Genomic DNA, 18,677 nt, shown 5'->3' with positions numbered 1-18,677 from the left:
CATTTGTCTACAGAAGATAAATAACTGACCTCTTAATGTCAATTAAGACTCTGGAGCCATCTTTTGCTAAAGGCAAACTGAGTGTTTGGAAGTTACTACTGCATTCCGGTGAGCCACACCATTGGTGTCCCGTGCAATCGTGGGTGTAGAGTTCTGCTGTCCTCAGGATTCGTGTGTAACCATTTGTTAACTGTATTGAAGGTGTGTCCTTTATGAAGAAAGTGTTCCAAATTAAAAAGAGCTGCTGAAGTGTGTGCGCTTCTCTCTGGTCTTTCTACTCTGCCTTCAGCCACAGAGCTCCCCTACCTCGGACCAAGGGGGGAGAAGTCTCCCAGAATAACCCCAGGGAGCAATTCCCACACTGTGGAGCTAGTTGTAAGTACTGCACCTTGGAACAGGCACAATGTAACGTGCCTCCTTCCCAGGAGAAAAGCAAAGAACACAGTATGTAAGGAATCTCATCAAAAGTATCTTATTTCACAGTCCAGCTTCACAAAACAATAAGTAAAAGGTGTATTGCTCAACGTACAAATGGTAAATATACAAGGGGAGATATCAGGGAACGTTAAAGCTCATCCAGTCTTTTGGTGCAGCTTCCTCAGCGAGGGCATGTCAGAAGTTCACATGGCTTCTGATGTCGTTGATCTGTTTGACCATTTCCCTTATGTGTTCTCCCCTTCAGGAAAAAGAAATCCAAGTCAGGAGGGTGCAAGTCATTTGCTCAGAACTTACCAGGAAGGGAAATACAGAGACTGGGAAGAGCTGCAAGTCATTTTGTTAATTATGGGCTGGACGGAGACTGCCGAAACATCCCTGGGCAAACAGCCAACTTAAAGCAGATTTAGTTTCATACTAGCACAAGATGGCCAGTGCTGCTGTCACACAGAGGCACAGCTTATACTTCAGCCCCTCTCACCAAGCTCCAGCTGGTGCATCAGTGATCCCCCTTCCTGCAGGACAGAGGTTAAACCATACCCCAGAAACTCGACTGGAATTGCTTTTGTAAGTGCCAGGGCTTGAATTCTACAGGAGGATCCAAGCTTTAACTTACTCTTCTTTCAGGACGGTTTGGATGCACTTGCTCTGGTAGGCACTGAGGCTAATGCTGGGTTTTCGGGGGCTGGAACCCCTCTCCATCTTTTTCTGCTGATATTCCTTTTTCATTTTAACCTGGAAGTTATGTACAAAAAGAACACCCCAGTCAGTGGTGGCATTGGCTGCCAAAGTGAAAGCTGCTTACAGTCACAAATTGGTGTAGCACAGCGTGTTTGGGTTAAAACCTGCTTGCTTTTGGACTTTACCTCCCCCAAAGAGGAGGATGTTACTGCTAGGACTATGGAGGGGGTGTGTAGGCTTTCTCAGGGTTTATACTGGGCTGCAGAAGGTCTCTCTGCGTGAATAACAAGGTCAGAAGTTATTTTAGTATGTTGCTGCTAATTTAATGTAAGCACAAAGCTGCTCCATTGGAAGGACCCTGTTCTACCAGCACTGTCCCAGGGTGTGAGTGAGGTGGGTCCAGTAACATATGCTCTCACCTGTCTGATGGCATTGCTCAGGTGCTGCAGCTGGTCATGGATTGTCTGCAGCTCTTTCCTCATGTCTTTTTCACTGTCTGACAGAACAGGAAGCTGAGAGTGGAAACTCCGAAGTACTTTCTTCATCCTTGGTGTACAAAGCAAGAAACGTCACTGAATGAACTTACTGCTAAGACACCACCAGCCTTGTGCTGCTGTTGCTCTTCTGAGTTTCAGGGGCTCAGGACTTGACTTTCCCCTTTCAGCTCCTCTCACATGGCATTTCTAAACCATGAGCTGGCTCAGCCTGGGCCTGAAGTTGTACTGAAAAATCACCACTGCGCCCCAGCAAAGAGAACTGCAGAAACCCTGGATTCTAACTGAGCACTTTCTGCCCACCCTGTTCTGTCAGACCCCTACTTAACAGCAAGCAATCGGTGATGAAACAGAGCAGAGCTTGCACTCACCTGTTCATAATATCTTCTTGCTTCTCTTTGGCTTCCTCGTACTTGTCAGCCAAGCGCTCGGCCATTTCCCGCAGGCTTTTCCTTTGTGCAAGTGAGAAACATCTATTTACATTCACAGGAAAGGTGAGAGACAGGGCAAAGGGCCAGACATGCATTTACTTCTCACTCACTGCACACAGGCCCCTGTATGAAGCACTTGCATTCCTGATGTCTGACTTGGTAAAGCAGACACATTAGCCTCACCTTTCCTCTCGACAGTAATTAATCTCTTCCAGTTGTTTCTTCTTCTGTCCCCACAGCAGCTTCACTCTTAAAATAAAAACATAAAATCAAATCACCTCCACCAGCAACCCAGTTCAGCTGGGGTTTATGCTACACAGACAATAGCACAGAAGTGATTATGAAGAACTAAAGACAATAAAGGATGGGCAGTGGTGGGAATAAACTCCTCCACTCCGCCCTAACTTTGTGACATAACTCTAATTTGAAGAAGCAGTCTTACCCGAGTACATTTTACTCATTTACAAGGGTTAGTGCAGCAGAGGTTTAGTGCTCAGTACTTAGTGCTGTTGTTTCACAAAGGCTGTGCAGCCCATAGTTATGAGGGGTTTGTATTACCTTTGCTGAATTTCCTCCTTTGCCAGGTCCTGTTTCAGTATGTATTCCTCTCTGAACACTTGGGTGGCTCTGCTAAGAAGCTGAAGGCATTCTTCAGGGGGAGGAGCAGCATCTTTATCAGCAGACCTGAATAATATAAGACATGGGCTTGCAATCTTACTCCAACCCGTCCCTTTGCAAGGATAAACAATTTGCAGTATTTATGGTGACAGCTCAGCAGGGCTGTTATGGAAGGCTACAGTTAAACCCCTTTGCTATACACACAGTATTCCTGAAAGCCTTCCCTGTTCAGGTCCCCTGGGAAAACATATTTGCTTACTTCAGAACCAAGGGATTGGCAGAACTGCGCTGCAGGATGCTTCGGATATGCTTCTCAAATGAATGCTGTGATGCAGCCAGGATACGGAGAGGGGAAACAGCAACTTCCTTGTCTTCCCTGGTACACAGCAGTGGAGGGGATGCAGGATGGACTGTACTTCTACCAGAGCATCAAATGGGAGAACACAGGTTAAACCAGAAACATCCATACTGTGTCAAACAGTAGTTAAAGGAAGTCAGCCCTGTGGAATTAAGGTATTACAGCAGTAAGTCAGGAGTGTTCTAAGGACTATTCCAGGTGGTAAATCCAGGTCTATAGGAGGTCAGTGGCATCACACCCCCACCGCTTTCTGCTTGGCCACAGCTGAAACTAGCAATCATAAATACCCTTTTACTCAAGAAGAGAGCTCCATAACAAGGGGAGTGCCCCTTGAACAGGGGCATGACCTGCTTTCCAAAGCAGCCTGCTGCATCACTGCCCACCCGTGTTACTTCTGATAAATGGGGTCTAAAAGAGCGGATAGAAAAACCTATTTAAAAGCACTGCAGAAGTAGTTAAAAGAATAATGCAAGGTCTGTGAGAAGCTGACATTAACACCAGCTGAAGGTACCTGTCACACATTGAAGTGTTCTTAGCAGTAAACCCAAAACAGTGCCCTCCCCTCAGTACATTCACTTCATCATGCAAACCTACCACGTGAGTCTGGATTTTTCCCACTGCTCCCAAAGTGCAGTGGCTTTGGAAATGGCTACTAAAATCCCACTGCTTTAAGGCACTTTTAAGAGTCCATTTTTTTTCTCTTTACAGCAAACATCACCTTGGTGCTCATTCAGAATCTTTGGACTGGCTGTAAACAAGGTTTTGGTTCACAGATTCCTCATGATAACAATGAAGAAAAATCAACAATACCCTCAAGAACCTTTAGATGCAATTCTAGTCCTAATACTCACTAAAAGTGCTACAGGTTAATTATATCCCCTACAAACACCTTATCAGTAGCAAGTAACTACTATAATAACACTTAAGTGCTCAGCCAGGGAGTGTTCAGGAGGCAAACTGCCCTGTGTGTCATGGGAGATGCATATGGCTGGAGTGAAAATAATAGAGCAATGAAATAATATCCTCAGATCCTTTTCATGCAACAGCCACAGATTTCAAACCAATTCAGACCCACGTACAAGAGAGGCCTTGTAATACACTCATAGGTGTTTGTGATGCAGATCATTGTGGGTCCCAGGATGTCAGAAACAATCCAAAAGCCTCGAATAGGAGCAGGCTGCCTGCAGGGAAGAAAGCACAAAAATTATCCAGTCAAAAGAGTTTTGTTCCTGATGCACAAAGTGCTTAGTTGTGTTATTTGCGTTCTTTGGAGCTGACTGCAGTAATTTTAATGGAAAGAGTGCAGCAGAAGAGGGCAAATCATACATACTTTCCATAGCAACTCACTGGTTTGGAAGCAATAGAAAGAGTTTGATTTTTACCTGCACGGCAACGGTTTTGTACAAAGAATATGTTCAACAAAGCACTTCTGTTCTGCTCCCAACTCTTGTAAACTGTCTTTGTCTTCTTCATCTACAAAGAGATTTGTCAGAATGCTTCGGGTCTGCTTTGCACGGTAGGGGATTCTCAGTACTACCCCCATCTACCAACTTGCTGCTAGCAGAACACAGGTGTTCAGTAGCACTCTTCCCTCTGTGTGCCGTGGTCTCACCACTCACCTGAGCTAAGGAATTTGTGCAGTTTGTTGATCCATGTCAGCCCCACGCTATGGACACCAGCTTCGTGTGTGCAGTGGTAGCGAGAGGGACATTTTGGATCTGAAATTGAAACGGGAAATGTAAGAAAAGGCACTGAACTGAGAAAAACCCACCACTGGAACCTGCAGTGCTGAGCTGTGCATCAACTTAGTGTTCAGTCAGCACTAACATCTTACAAGTGCTAACTCATCCCCATCCAAAAACTGAGCTTGATGCTTCGGTCACGTTATTAGAGTTCTGCATAAAATATAATTACACCTGAAACACCTGATGAATTGTTTTGAACTATTCCTATCCCCCCACACCTCTACCTGTCCACTGGATTTTAAAGGGAAGATCAGTTAAAGCCAGCAGATGAGCATTCTGACAAGTTTCTTGTTTAGAAAGACCCAAACACTCTGTGCTACCCAACCTCCTGCCGCACATTTGTATCAGAGAGTCTAAGCAGCAGGCACCGATTCTTCCATCAGGATCACCATCCCCACAGCACTTGCTGACACACAGATGCAACAAATTCTACTTTATAATACACATTAAAAGAATACAGTAGTATGTGACCATCTGTAATCTGCCCTTCAGTGAACACTAAAGCACCTCCCAGGCTTGCTCCTTCTACAGCTTTACTGAAGACACCAAATTCTTATTTTAACACCCCTTTGTTTGACACAAATGATAATTTATAAGTACCTTGATCTTAAAAACATTAAATAAAGCCAGTAAAAGCCAATAACCTGAAAACCAGCCCTACCTTGATGCAATTTGATTGGGCAAGAGAAGTCAGATTCTAAAGGCTCCTCTTCATCTCCTGATGCCAGTTTCAGTGCAAGTTCCAGCTCAACACATTCAAACACGTACAGGGAAGGAATAATATCAGATCTTGGGTCCCATGACTTTTCTGACTGTAAAGAGCAATGAGAATTCATTCTGTGCAACATCATTTAAACAGACATGCCAAGATAAACAACATCAACGGTCACACAGCACAGGCAAGAGTATTAACTGACAGAGAAGTAGTTCAAGTCCCTTTTATTTTTCCCCACTTAAAAAAAATCATCTCAGAAATAGAGTTTCTTCTTAGAAGATTCTCTTTAAAACAGTTCATAGTAAGTCTGATCAAAATCTGACCTACCATCAGGATACACAGATCTGACACTTAGAAGAAAAGCATCAGAGAATCCCAGGGACTGGCTGGAAGAGGAGGGAGACTCACTACCTCATGATAAAAGAATGCAGCTTTGGCATTTGGCATTCACTTGTGGGCATCCTGCCATCTTGGCAGCCAGGAAGTAAAGAAACAAAAATGTGTGTAGACAAAAAGAGCCCCAAGACCAGATACCGGATCATCATCCTCTTCTCCATCCAGTACCACACAGTGATAAAGCATTCCCGACTCGGTGGCAATCACCAGGATGTTTGGAACGCAGGGCAGGCAAAGGACAGCACAAGCATCGTAGCCATAGTTGTCTTCTGCTGCAGGGTGCATGGGCAGAGGGCCAAGCAGCTTGCCAAGATTCCCAGTGCTGGAATAAAGATGTGTTCACAAGATGAGGCGTGGAAGGAGAGCTCCCCATAGTTACCTGCGAGAGTTTGCTGCACAATAACTACAAGATAAGGAGGACCTAAAAATAATCCAAACCCCAAACAACCCGGTGGTTTTAGTTCTGATTTCTGTGAGCCAGCAGCAGCCCAGGCTTCTGCAGATTGAGCCTGAACAACAACTACTTGGTGGAGACGTCAGAGAAGAAACTGGAGGTCAGTAATGTTTTATGCTTTGAAAGCAACCAAGCTACGCTGCAAATAAATGAGAGATTTCATTACTAAAGGTGCATTACCTTTAACACCTAATTGGTTTCTTCCTTGTTAAAGCACTTTACAAGCAGCATTTTGCAGCACATCATTTCTCTTGGTAGAACTTTTGAAGAACTGAGCCCATTTCACCGCCTACAGACAGGATCTGCTCAGTGCTGCAGTATTTCTTGTGCAGAAGCAAACGGTGCTGCTTCAAACCAAAATACCCCACAGTTTAATATTCAGTTATACTAGATCCGACTTTAAGTTTTCCACCATCTTCTCAGTTTTCTGAAGTAACTTTTTTTTATATTGGGCTTATATTCCTGATTTACATTCTTACATGTCATCATGGAACATGCCTGCAAACCCTCTATGATCTTAAAATCTTTCTTTCCTAGGATGCCACTAAGCTAAGGATGCCTGCACTGTGAATTGGAGATCCTAAAATACCCTTAGCACCCTTAGACCTGCTGATCTTCTAACAGTCTGGTGTCTTCATTTTGGATTTCTGATGGCAAATAATGGACAGTGAATTCTCAGCAGTGGAAACTGCACGCTTAATATCTATATGAAAAAGGAGGACAAATATTCTTGGATTTCAGCCTATTAGCACTGACATAAAGAGATAAACCAGACTGCAATACAATAAACCTCGGCCCGGCATCCTTTACAGAGTCCCAGCCAAACCGAGAGATGGCTCTCCAGCCCTAACACTGTACAGACATAGAAGCACCCCTGATGATGAACATGATGAAACCTGATGAGGAACGTGATCCTACCTCTGCAGCAGGCTGATGTAGGTGAGGAACGTCTCTCCATTTTCATACAGAATGTAAAGTGGATAGGCCAGCACCTCGTCACTGCCTCGCTGTCCCAATGTGTTCTTTGGGACTGGCACCAGTGGGCCGAAGTCAAATGCCACCGCAGTCTCCCCCAGTGATGCTGTGTAGGCTCTCCTGGGCACAAGTGAGAACAAGACCTGAAGTTACCAACAATTCTAAGGACACAAGTGTTTACCTAGACCATGGGTACGTGCTGACAAATTACCACCAAACACCTGCCCATCAGTCCTTAGACACGTGCTGTTTTCAGCAGCAAAAGCATGTGAGTAACATCCTTCTCACAGTGCCTCATTTCTGCAACACACCCACCAGCCAGCCCCATTTCACAGGACAGAAGAGATGGGCATACTGGTATTTCCTGTGGCAGTCTGTGACTTGACTACTGAGACCCTCAAGTTCTTACTTTCTAAGTAGGCCAAGAGGGGACTAAAAAAAAGGAGCTATTTTCTGCACTCCTCACTCAAAAAGCCCTTCATAGCCCCATCTGAAAGACAAGGTGTATTTTTCACACGACTACTCTGACAAACACTTGACTGCACGGTTTGTTACCGCTTTCAGGATGACAAAAAAAGGAAAAAGACAAAGCCAAGAAAAAGTGCAGTTGCTGCTGAAAAAGTCCAGGAAAAAAAAACACATCACATCAGGTTTCCAGGCAGATTTATCACTTACTCATTAAAAACACAGCTGAGAACACAGAGCTTATTCTGTCAAAAGCATTTCAAAATACAAGCAGCCACACAAACCCTTTTTTGATGGTGAAAGTCTCCTCCTCAGTGTCTGAAAGAGCGATCACCTTGATGGGTGTGTGAGGTACCTTCAGGCTGTAAAACCTAGAGGAAAGAAATGCAGCAATGGTCATTCAGAGGGCAGTGTTACACAGTTGCTACCAGTCTAAAATCTATCCCATCCTACTTTTTATTGGTAATCCTGGTAGGAATGGCTGGACACAAATATCTAGCAAAGAATCAGACTGGCTATTGCAAAAAAAAACCAACCCTTTGATAATAAACTACAATCAGGTTTTACCGTATAGTGTTATCTGAAGTCAAGAGCACAATATGGGGCTCCAGTGTCTCGCAGGGATACCAGGCAGCATGCTTTAAAGTCAGAGATGTTGAGCTTGTGAAGAACCTTTCCGCAATAGGGACAGTGCTGAAATACACAGCAGAGATATGCACTGTTACAAAACACACACAAGTTACTTCGAAGGGGAAGGGGGGGCAAGAGGAGCTAGAAACCCAATTAAAAGGTTTCAAAGCCATTAGCTGTATTATTCTTAAAGCTGGAGTTACAGCTTTCACTTGGAGCCTGTGTTATTTCCATCTGGATGTATGGCTAAAAGACTCCAGAAAGAATAGAGAATACTACAGAGGAGCACTCAGCTCCTCAGCAACTGCACCCTATTAAGAAGGTAATTTATTTGGGTCACTTAACAATCAGCAAGTCCTTGAGGCAAGTTAACTTCATTTGTGATTGTCCCTACAACCCCAACACAACCAATGTCTTCCTTATCCACTGGTGCCCAAGGCAGGAGAGGCTGTAAGGGAACAGTGGCAGGACAAGGGTGTCGTTAACCACCTGAGGTCTCACCCACCTACAGTTCACCGTGGATTTCCCACCTTCAAACTCTGAATTCTTCCCCCAGCGTTTAGGCAGCTCCAGCACCATGAGCCCCTTCGTACCGATGAGCGCCACATGATGCTGCGTGGGGCTTAACAGCGTCTGATAAACCTCGAACAGGGGTGGGTTTATGCACATCAGGGTCTGAAAATACAAATACATCAGTTAAGCACAAGCCACCAAAAGCACTCACAGAAGCACGGCACATCTTTATCACAGTCATCCAGGTTGGATAAAACCTTTAAGCTCATGAAGTCCAACCTTACCACAGCCCTGCCAAGGCCACCACTGCCCCATGGCACTGAGGCCTCGTCTCCACGGGGTGTGAACACTTGCAGGGTCGGTGACTGCAGCCCTGCCCTGGGCAGCCTGTTCCAATGCCTGAGCACCCTCTGGGGCAGGAATTGTTCCTCAGTTCCATCTAAACCTGCCCTGGTGCAGCTTGAGGCCGTCTCCTCTTGTCCCCTCCCTTGTTCCTTGGGAGCAGAGCCCAGCCCCTCCTGGCTCCATCCTCCTGTCAGGCACTTGTAGGGACCTCTCTTCTCCAGACTGACCCCCCCCGGTCCCTCAGCCGTTCCCCATCACACTTGTGCTCCAGGCCCTGCACCAGCTCCGCTGCCCCTCTCTGGCCCCGCTCCAGCACCTCAATGTCTCTCTTGTGGTGAGGGGCCCAGAGCTGAACACAGGGTTCGAGGTGCGGCATCACCAGGGCTATATGGGGACGGTCACTGCCCGCTCCTGCTCTGGACAGTGATTTATACAACGGCCACACGGTCAAGAGCGGGGCAAAACCTGCCGAGCACACGGCCGGCGGGTTTCTGTGAGCAAAGACCCAGCGGCAGCGAGCCCGGCCCCGCTCAGCCCCGCTCCCCGTGACGGTCTCCTCCTGCCCTCACAACCCGCCCGCGGTCCCTCGGGCTCTCCCCACTTACCTGGTACCGGCTGAGCCCCGGGGCCTCGGGCCCGCCGAGGCGGCGCAGGCCGATGGTGTGGAGGGCGCTGTGCTCGCTGTCCCAGAGGAAGAGGTCGCCGTCGAGGCCGAAGAGGAGGTTGCGGATGATGGGCGGCCGGGCGGCGGCGCCGGGGGCTGCGGCCTCTCGCTCCCGGAGGCGGCTGAGCACCTCGTGCTGCGGCAGGGCCGTGCGCCACTGCTCCGCGGGGCCGCTCTCCGCCGCCATCGCCGCTCTCTCCGCGCCGGGACTACATTTCCCGGCGTGCCCAGCGGCACAGGCGCGCCGCGGCTCGCCCGGGCCATGGAGGCGCCGCCATGGCGGAGGCGAGCGCGGTACAAGGGCCGGGCCGCGCCGCCCTGGAAGGAGACCTACCGGCTAGTGAGTGGGGACGGGACGGGACGGGACCGGGCGGCCCCCTCCCTGCCTTCCTCCCTTCCCTGACGCGCCCCGTGTGTGTGTCGCTCCCAGCGCTGCATGGAGAGGCTGAGGAGCAGCCGGGCGAAGCTGCTGGAGCGGTACCGCCGGGCCGGGGAGAGCCCGAGCGGCCCGGCGCTGGTGCGGGAGGTGATGGAGCAGGAGTGGCGGGCGCTGCAGGCCCTCGGCGGGACGGAGGCGCTGCCGCAGGTCGGTGCCGGCTCCCTGCGGGGTGCGGGCGGGTCAGAGGCATCGCTGTGTGCATGGGGCTGCGGGTGTTCGGGGCTGGTTTGGGGTTCCCGCTCCACAGCTGTAACGTGGGGTGCGGTGCTGTGAGTGCCTTGGCTTCCTTCAGGAACTGCGCATCACGCAGGGGGTGGGCTCCCCATCGGTGGTTTTTAGAGCTGCTCTGTCGCTTCCCGCTGCCGGGAGCAGGAATAAACCATCGGTGTTTTGAAAAGCAGTGGAGGCTGTGTCCTGGCCGGCCCTGCACAGGTGGCTATCGGACAGGCTGCTTCCCGCAGCGCACGGTTTGGCAAATAGAGATTTACAGCCCAAAGAACGCACAGAGCCAATTGGGGTTGTGACGGCGCAGTCAGGCGTGGAGGTTTAGTGACAGAGCAGCCAGGACGGTTGGATCACTGGGATGTGTCTTTCCCAGATGCTGGAGGATCCCGATGAGCTGGCGGTGCTGGAGGAGATCCAGCAAGAACTGATCTTGCAAGGTAAAGTCACTACATGTTTTCTGACTCCTATCTGAGCTTTACTGCTCCCCTCTAGTAATCCAAACCAGCTGAGGCTGCACTGCTTGGTTCTTGGAGCCCACCTGCTATAGGGGAGGAGCCTTTGTGGCCTCTCTTAAGGCAGTGAATACCTTTTAGACAATTCAAATGGCATTGTAAGGTCTGTGAGAAGCTAGTAAGAGAGGAGAGCACAGAAACAGGGCTGAGGTGCTGGGGAGCTGTAGGAACCTGTATAAATCAATTCAGAATGTTTCTGAACTGCTGGTTGGAAAGTCACCAGAGATGGATTAAAGATTGAGCCATAGGGACAAAATGGGTTGATTTCATCACATAGAAACCTGATCCAAGGAAAGAAAAGTTCTTTGAAACCAGTGGCCACCCTAGCCCCTGCTTCTGCAGCAGCTCCACCTGTGCAGCTTTGCCTTGAGTTCATAGCAGGTGCCTGAGGGTGTTTTGTTGTGTTATTGCAGAGCAGCTGGTTATGGAAGAGTATGAGCAGAGCCTGCAGTTTGATGAGGAATGCCTCAACGCGATGCTGGATGGCTTGGATGCCAGTGACAAGATCATCTGCCCAGTGTGTAGAAAGTAAGAAAACTCCTCAACACTGGAATGAGATTCTCTGCTCCCCTGCAGTAGTTTGGGCTTTACAAACAGATGAAAGCAATGGGCAAGGAGAGGCTGCTGCTAGTGTAAATTTCAAGTAAAAAACCCACACTGACCTCCTAAATCTAACAGGGTTTTTGCTAACATCTGCCTCTGTTCTGATGCTGCTCGTTGAATGCTCTTTCTAGGAATAACCTGACTGTGAGGAATCATGTGGTTTTCTGCCAGTGTGGGTTATACATCAGCACACAGGTGAGCTGCACTGTGACACGTCTGCTGCTGGGAAGAGGCATGTTTAAGCTATGGCCAGTTTAAGCCTTCTATTAACCCCCCTTTTCCTCAGGATATGACAGAAGGGAAGCTTAGGTCACTCCTAGAAAACACTGTAACAGAGCACAGCCACAGGTGCTTCCACAGCCCGGAGTTCACAGTCACCAGTGGGATGGAGGAAGAAGCCAGTCTCCTCATGAGCTGTGCGGTGAGTCAACTTCCTGGAAAGGATCTCTGCTTGGATCCCCTTCTCAATTACATGGGCAGAAACCACAAGTCCATTGACCCTTGGGGGGTTGTGCTGGAGTTCTTCCACAAACTTCCTTGGGAATGGTTTTAGTTTTGACCAGTTACTGTGAAAAGCAAAGCCAAAAGACACAACTTAACTGCTGGACTAGGGCATCTTCCAGGGACCTGTCCCATGTAGTGCCTTACCTGTCTCATGTGTTAGCCAATGGGTTCCTTGTCTTGTGTGGAACATCCATTCAGATAAGTGGTTCACAAGGGAAAGGTTTAAGGATTACTTCAGTTTAAGCCTCCTCAGAAGGTTCACCTGTACCTCCTGGAAAACACACCATCCCTTTGGCTCGGGCTGGAGCTCCTGTGTCTTTATAGCTTTGCTGCTGACTTAAAATCACCATGAGAATGGTGTTGGGAGCGGAGCATTTCAGACAAGTTTTGAACATTAATAATTCATTTTATACATTAGGATCCCCTTTCATCTTGCCTTTTGTTAAGGTCTGTGACTCCTGGACGATTCTCCTGTAAGTTCATTCAACTGCTGCTTTTGTACTGGAAGGACTTCAAGAGTAAAAATCGTCCCCAGAGCTGCTAGTATTTTCATGTACATACCTGTAGCTACTGTGTCAGATACCTGGAAAGGCAGCAGCGCTGCCCTGCCCTGCACTTTGAATGGCACAGGATACATTTTGCAATAAATATACTTTAGTTTATTTCAGACTTTGTGTCGTCTTTAACTCAGGGCTCACAGTGGAACTTCAGCTGCGGTTTCTGTTTAAACTTAATGTGACCTTCAGGTAACAACTGGCAATGGTCTGAGGAGACAGTGGGAGCTGCTGCCCCACTGCCTTCCACATCAGCACCCACAGCCTCTTGGTCCTTCTGCTGAAGCTGAAGTGCTCCAGCCTCCTGCAGCAACATTAATGTAATTGATTATAGCAGCACATTCCTTTTTAGAAACACTCCTTGAACGTGATGTTTAGGACCCTGAATTCTGTTTCCTGACATCCAGACAGCAAAGATCCCTAGAATGAGATTCATGTTCATAGTTAGCACTGCTTGGCCGTCAGCCCTCCTACAGACACAGCTCTGCCACACTGCATGGCTGGAGGTTCTTGAATAGCTCTCCCCAGAGAAAGTGCTGTATCAGCACACACAGAGCTCTGTGAGCAGCTGTACTAACACCAGCAGCAGTTTTGGGGCCACTCTCTGGGCAGCAAAGGCAGAGCAGGAAGAAGAGGAAGCACCATTTTTTTCAGTGATATGTTGAACCGATTTTATTCTTCACATTCATCCTTAATTGTACAAAACCCACCAAGCAGGGTGAGGCAATTCTGGACCGTTTTATGTCAGAGAGAACTTGATCAGGGCTGCAACATAAATACAAATCCCTAAACACAAGTGAGAATCCTCCTTTTCCCAGCCTCCAAATTCAACATTACTTACTCTCCATGCCTGTTGTGAAGATATATTTGGGTATTGCTGGCTGGAGCAGTGCTGTGGAATACCCACACTCGAAGGCAAGTTTCCTAGTTTAACCTACTGACATTTCACAAAGCTTTTAAGGTCTTCAAGGAATTTGATGTACTCCTGGTGCTCCAGTGCAGTGCTGAGCTCTATTAACTCATCAGCAAACGTGTTGTCCACTCCTCGATCAGCCAGGAAATCCATTAAGTGATCATACAGAGCCTGGAAACAAGAACAGGAAACTCCTTAGCAGAGCCCACCTGGGTAGGAATTGCTCTTAAAAAATCCCATGGCAGCTGGCATTTATCGCAGGAAGATCAGGCCCACTTCCCACAGGAGACCAGGCAGCTTCCATCCCCTTTGGGGCAGGCCTGGCCTTGGGTGGAACACCTGCAGGGATGTGGCCATGAACAGGCCATCCAAATCCCGTGTGTAGACCCAAAGCCAACATGACAAATGAGCTGCACCCTGGAGATGAACCACTGACCCTACGAGTCAGCAGGTAGAGTCTGCCAAGATTACACACTCTGCTTGTCCCCTCTGTGTAGCACCGTGGCCTTGGGGGTGAATGGTCCTAACAGCGTCTGTAAAGGGTGGTATCTGATGTAAATATGTGAAAGACAAAGTCTTTTACAATCATCAACTCCTTGTTTCTTTTTCTTTCTAATCCTACTTAACTGCTGCAGCTCCAGCACATTAATGCTTGTGGGTTCCCCCCTTGCTCCTCAGGAAAGCAGATTCATGCTGGCTGCTTAGTGCAGTAATAGTAAACAATACCTGTCCTGTGTTTCTTGGTCTGTTGTTGGTGGTGTGGGGCTTTTTTAAACAGACCAGTATTTGTGAGCAAGTGATTCATTTTGGACTTCTGCACTCTGAGAACATCCCAAATAATACACATCTGTAACTGATTTTCTGTCTCAAGTCAGAGAGGGGAAAACAAGCAGCGTGGGATGTTGTAGAGCACACTAACCCACTTTAACATGAGTGCTCCTCAAAGAGATACACACCAGGAGTAAAGTTTTAACCATACACAGCCTCCAACTATGATTTAAGCTTCTGAAAGCCTGGCACCGAGAACATAGGAACAGATGCCAGATTCTTGGGCACGTCAGTTTTTAGTGTCACACCTATAAAACCATACCTGGAAACCCCACAAAACAAAGGGGTGTGTGGCATCTGCTAAGCTTCGCTGTTAAACACACAGACCAAAATGTGTCTGAGCAAGTGTCAAAGCATCTCCGAAGTGTAATAGAGCTGCTGGGAAATCAATCTATGAAGCCTAGAGCAGAACAAGCTCCAACATGTGTGTCTGTCAGGAATGCCACCAGCGATGCAAGACTGCTGGGACCACCAAACAACCCTCAGTTTGCAGCAGAACCACATCATGAGGAGCTGGGGTAGAGTGGGGGACTCCCTGTCTCAGATATCCAGGACAGGCTTCATCCATAGCCCGGGAGCAAAAGGACAGCCGGGAGAGGCAAGTTCAAGCGCACTCCGCAGCCTGTGGCTGTGTTGGCAGCACTCACCCAGTCAAGGGAGTCCGTGTTGAGGGTGTAGTTGGTGTCCTTCCAGTCCGATTCTCCAGTGGGCTGAAAACTGACCTCCCGGATTGTGAAAATATCACTTTCTTCCTCTCCTTCATTTCCAATCTGAAACAGGGAATGAGACACAAGGTGTACAATTAGCTCTTATTACCCCCAGCTCATCCCAAAGCGAGGAATACTGCACTGCAGGACCAGCAGTAGAGCTGTGCTGCTCCCCTCTCAACGCACGCCTGTGAAGACAACCACAGACACCCAGGAGAACGCAGGGGATCACCTAAGAAGAGGTCAGGCCACCAGCTCAAGCTGCCAGCAACAAGCCTGTGTGTGATTCTAACCCGTCTCACACATCTGCCCACCCTTTATCCACTATGGCTGGCTGCATAAATGATCTGATATGGTTTACAAAGTAAACCACAAAGATCAGTGCAAGTCAAAGCCCCCGATTTTATCCTCTTCCCCCCTTTTTAATCCCTCCTTCTCTTTGTGACCCATCACAACAATAAGATTTGCAAGTTACTGACACACTGTATAAATATATCTTGGTTTGGCCATCCTTATTCACCCCTCTCAAGCTGCCATGCTCTTCAAGGTAAGCTGTGCCTCCCTTCTCTAATGTAATCAACAGGTTGACAAGCAGCCCAAACACCACGTTGTGATGCAAGTTAGGCAATGGAGAGTCTCCTCCCCAAAGAGTGGTTTCTGGCAAACACAAAGCTGGTTTTTGTGTTTAAAAAAGATACAAGGGGGGGCTGCATTTTCTGCAGATCCAGAAAAGCAAGAGGCTGTCAAGAGCAGTTCGATTCAACAGAGCACAATGACACCACAGTCAAGCATGAAACGTGCAGCAAATCACAGCCCAGAGTTGGCTACAGGTGTGACACAACCAGTGTGATACCCACCTCGTCTTCAGGGTAATGGCAGTCAAGAACAAGGGTCTGTTTTGTATCATCTTTTACTACTTCCACAACAAAGTTTGGAGTTGATGTAAGATCAGGCTAAATAAGAGAACAGTTGCATCAGCACTGGAATCTGAACAGGAGCCAAAGCAGCAATCACAGTACAGCACAACACACAGCCCACCCTGCACACGTCGTTCCCACCCCTCAGCTGCTTCTGCAGTCTCTGACCTGCCCAGGACAACCCAAACTTCCCTCACAACCTCACCAACATCCCTTGCCTTGTTCAGCATCGGTGTCACTGCGGATGAAGCACCTGCCCAAGTTATATTGCTCCTTTACTGTTTTTACCAGTATTTTTACTAACAAGAGTTTTACTGAACAGGAGTGAGACACTTGTGACCAACAAAGCTCCGTAAGTGAAGTCGTGTGAATAGCTTTCTGTCTCCTTGATGCTGCCCGCCAGCACCAGGACTTGCACTAGCTAAGTGCAAACTGCACTATTTACTGTAAGGGGATCGCAAAGGCAAAAGATCCCAGACAGGTTTGGGTTGAAGGGACCTTAAAGCTCATCCAGCTCCAACCCCTGCCACAGGCAGGGACACCTTCCACTAGAGCAGCTTGCTCCAAGCCCCTGTGTCCAACCTGGCCTTGAACACTGCCAGGGATGGGGCAGCCACAGCTTCTCTGGGCACCCTGTGCCAGCGCCTCAGCACCCTCACAGGGAAGGATTTCTTCCTAACCTCTCATCTCAGTCTCCCCTCGGGCAGGTTAAAGCCATTCCCCCTTGCTCCTTCCCTACATGCCCTTACAAAAAGCTCCTCTCCAACCTTCCTGTCAGCCCCTTTTGGTACTGGAAGGCTGCTCTAAGGTCTGAGTTCCTCTCATTTCCCCTTATAGAACCCTCTTGACCTGCTCTGCCTTTCTGCTGCCAGAGGACGATCACAACCAAGTGACAGATAACTCGGGAAAATCTTCATTTTGTGACTTAATGCTCCCAAATATCAATAGAATGGGGGGGGGGGGGAAGCTTTGGTGCTCAAGGCAAAGGTTCCACCTTCCCTCTGTGGACCCATCGCTGAAGTGCACATCAAGACCAAGTTACCTCCTGCTCATCCGCTTTCTGCCCTTCCTGTGGTTCGTCATCTGCTGAGGGTGGAATGCTGTTATTGATGTTGAATGTCACCGTTACCCTGCAGAAGAACCAGAAGCGGTGATTACTGAACACACTCAAAGGGCACCCATCAGAATCTCTTGTCTGAAGCTCCCGTTGCAGGGATGGTGTTCCTAGTGCTGAGTTCACACGCCGAGAGCACAGCCAGGTGCTGCAGTTTGCAGATGCTCAGCTGAATGCAGCTGCCTCTCACCCACTCTCACAACCGATTATCAAGTTTTACTGAACTGCTGCTTTTAACTGCAGGGAACTTTGTAAGGCACAGTAAAGAAGCAACTTTGTGTTAAACAAAAAGTGCCTTTGAGCCGAGGTGGTAGAACAAAGACCCTCTGCAACAGTCAGGACACAGTGATACAGACTCATCAAATGGTTTGGGTTGGAAGGGACCTTACAGCTCATCCAGCTCTAACACCTGCCACAGCCAGGGACACCTTCCACTAGAGCAGCTTGCTCCAAGCCCCTGTGTCCAACCTGGCCTTGAACACTGCCAGGGATGGGGCAGCCACAGCTTCTCTGGGCACCCTGTGCCAGCGCCTCAGCACCCTCACAGGGAAGAGCTTCTGCCTAAGAGCTCAGCTCAGTCTCCCCTCTGGCAGGTTAAAGCCATTCCCCTTGGCCTGTCCCTACATCCCTTGTCCCAAGCCCCTCTCCAGGTTTCCTGCAGCCCCTTCAGGCACTGGAGCTGCTCTCAGGTCTCCCCTTCAGGAGCCTTCTCTTCTCCAGCTGCCCCAGCCCAGCTCTCTCAGCCTGGCTCCAGAGCAGAGCTGCTCCAGCCCTCGCAGCACCTCCGTGGCCTCCTCTGGAGGGGAAGCGACACGAGCACAAGGGCAAATCTGGGCGCCGTCACCACTCCCCAGCCCTCACTCACTTCTCTCCGGGGACCTTCCGCACCAGCCTGGCCTCGGTGCCGTGCACCTCCAGCTCCCACCCGCCGGACACCTTGGGCAGAGCCTTGTGCTTCTGGATCTTCTTCTCCTCCTTGATCTCATCGGTCAGGAACTGCGCGAAGGCCTTGTCTCCTGCCGGGAAACGGCGGGACATGGGCCACGGCCACCACGTGCCGCGCACGGGATGGGGTCGCGCACGTGTCCCGTGTCCGTCCGTCCCCCCCTTCCCTTCCCTTCCGTTCCGTTCCCCGCTCACCCTCGGTGTGCAGCCCGCCGCACCCGCAGGACACGCCGCCCGCCCAGCCCCGCCGAGGCCGCAACAGCGCCGTCCGCCCCCCGCCGCCGCCCAGCTGCCACAGGGAGCGCGCCAGGGGCGGCGGGAGGAGGGCGCGGGGAGAGGCCGAGGAGAAGGAGGAGAAGGAGGAGGAGGAGAGGGGAAGGAGGCGGCGGGGCGCGGGGCGCAGCGCGGCGGCGGCGCGCAGGGCCCGGGTGAGCAGCATGGCGCGGTGCGGGCGGTGCAGAGCGGAGAGGCGGGGCGGGCAGAGGACACCGCCGGCC

At 49.4% G+C, this 18,677-nt stretch overlaps 3 protein-coding genes across 4 annotated transcripts; 1 reads left to right on the top strand and 2 right to left on the bottom strand.

Moving 5' to 3' along the window:
• Positions 1 to 449: 449 nt before the first annotated feature.
• NUP88 (nucleoporin 88) lies at positions 450 to 10,106 on the bottom strand. The gene is made up of 17 exons (XM_057410741.1): positions 9,861 to 10,106; positions 8,903 to 9,072; positions 8,335 to 8,460; positions 8,052 to 8,138; positions 7,246 to 7,422; positions 6,012 to 6,195; positions 5,424 to 5,574; positions 4,637 to 4,735; positions 4,400 to 4,490; positions 4,097 to 4,198; positions 2,919 to 3,077; positions 2,600 to 2,725; positions 2,225 to 2,290; positions 1,982 to 2,062; positions 1,536 to 1,662; positions 1,052 to 1,170; positions 450 to 676 (listed from the first exon to the last, which is right to left on the bottom strand). The coding sequence occupies exons 1-17, from the start codon at positions 10,104 to 10,106 to the stop codon at positions 613 to 615; spliced, it is 2,175 nt and encodes a 724-aa protein (XP_057266724.1). The 3' UTR covers positions 450 to 612.
• A 6-nt stretch (positions 10,107 to 10,112) lies between these two features.
• On the top strand, positions 10,113 to 12,864 carry RPAIN (RPA interacting protein). 2 transcript variants are annotated; one of them, XM_057410759.1, is made up of 7 exons: positions 10,113 to 10,259; positions 10,350 to 10,505; positions 10,957 to 11,020; positions 11,509 to 11,623; positions 11,830 to 11,893; positions 11,985 to 12,119; positions 12,650 to 12,864. In XM_057410759.1, exons 1-7 carry the CDS (start codon positions 10,182 to 10,184, stop codon positions 12,677 to 12,679), a joined length of 642 nt encoding a protein of 213 aa, XP_057266742.1. In that variant the 5' UTR covers positions 10,113 to 10,181; the 3' UTR covers positions 12,680 to 12,864. The 2 variants fall into 2 exon arrangements, with proteins under 2 accessions (XP_057266742.1, XP_057266744.1); XM_057410761.1 differs by lacking the exon at positions 12,650 to 12,864 and having other exon boundaries at positions 11,870 to 11,893; positions 11,985 to 12,121.
• Positions 12,865 to 13,413: 549 nt separating this feature from the next.
• Positions 13,414 to 18,634, bottom strand: C1QBP (complement C1q binding protein). Its single transcript, XM_057410754.1, has 6 exons — positions 18,376 to 18,634; positions 18,101 to 18,251; positions 17,164 to 17,251; positions 16,062 to 16,157; positions 15,145 to 15,267; positions 13,414 to 13,840 (listed from the first exon to the last, which is right to left on the bottom strand). The coding sequence occupies exons 1-6, from the start codon at positions 18,617 to 18,619 to the stop codon at positions 13,691 to 13,693; spliced, it is 852 nt and encodes a 283-aa protein (XP_057266737.1). The 5' UTR covers positions 18,620 to 18,634; the 3' UTR covers positions 13,414 to 13,690.
• Positions 18,635 to 18,677: the final 43 nt, after the last annotated feature.

The sequence above is a fragment of the Pezoporus wallicus genome, unplaced genomic scaffold (genome assembly GCF_028554395.1).
Source record: "Pezoporus wallicus isolate ANWC-B61680 ecotype Strahan unplaced genomic scaffold, APGP_CSIRO_Pwel_v1 contig_8705, whole genome shotgun sequence".
NCBI classification, from domain to species: Eukaryota; Metazoa; Chordata; class Aves; order Psittaciformes; family Psittacidae; genus Pezoporus; species Pezoporus wallicus.
The sequence above is the reverse complement of the archived record's forward strand: the minus strand, read 5'-3'. Positions and strand labels throughout refer to the sequence as shown.

Bases quoted from the DNA above. Each gene is read 5' to 3' on its own strand.
- C1QBP (XM_057410754.1), bottom strand. From the start codon at position 18,619: ATGCTGCTCACCCGGGCCCTGCGCGCCGCCGCCGCGCTGCGCCCCGCG. The intron at 18,252-18,375 runs GTGAGCGGGGAA...GTTTCCCGGCAG, and splicing joins CGGCGGGCTGCACACCGAGG to GAGACAAGGCCTTCGCGCAG. The intron at 13,841-15,144 runs GTGAGTGCTGCC...TCTTGTTTCCAG, and splicing joins ACACGGACTCCCTTGACTGG to GCTCTGTATGATCACTTAAT.
- RPAIN (XM_057410759.1), top strand. From the start codon at position 10,182: ATGGAGGCGCCGCCATGGCGGAGGCGAGCGCGGTACAAGGGCCGGGCC. The intron at 10,260-10,349 runs GTGAGTGGGGAC...TGTCGCTCCCAG, and splicing joins GGAAGGAGACCTACCGGCTA to CGCTGCATGGAGAGGCTGAG. The intron at 11,894-11,984 runs GTGAGCTGCACT...CCTTTTCCTCAG, and splicing joins GGTTATACATCAGCACACAG to GATATGACAGAAGGGAAGCT.
- NUP88 (XM_057410741.1), bottom strand. From the start codon at position 10,106: ATGGCGGCGGAGAGCGGCCCCGCGGAGCAGTGGCGCACGGCCCTGCCG. The intron at 5,575-6,011 runs GTATCTGGTCTT...TGCTCTTTACAG, and splicing joins GAGAAGAGGATGATGATCCG to TCAGAAAAGTCATGGGACCC. The intron at 677-1,051 runs GTAAGTTAAAGC...TTTTTCCTGAAG, and splicing joins CAAACCGTCCTGAAAGAAGA to GGGAGAACACATAAGGGAAA.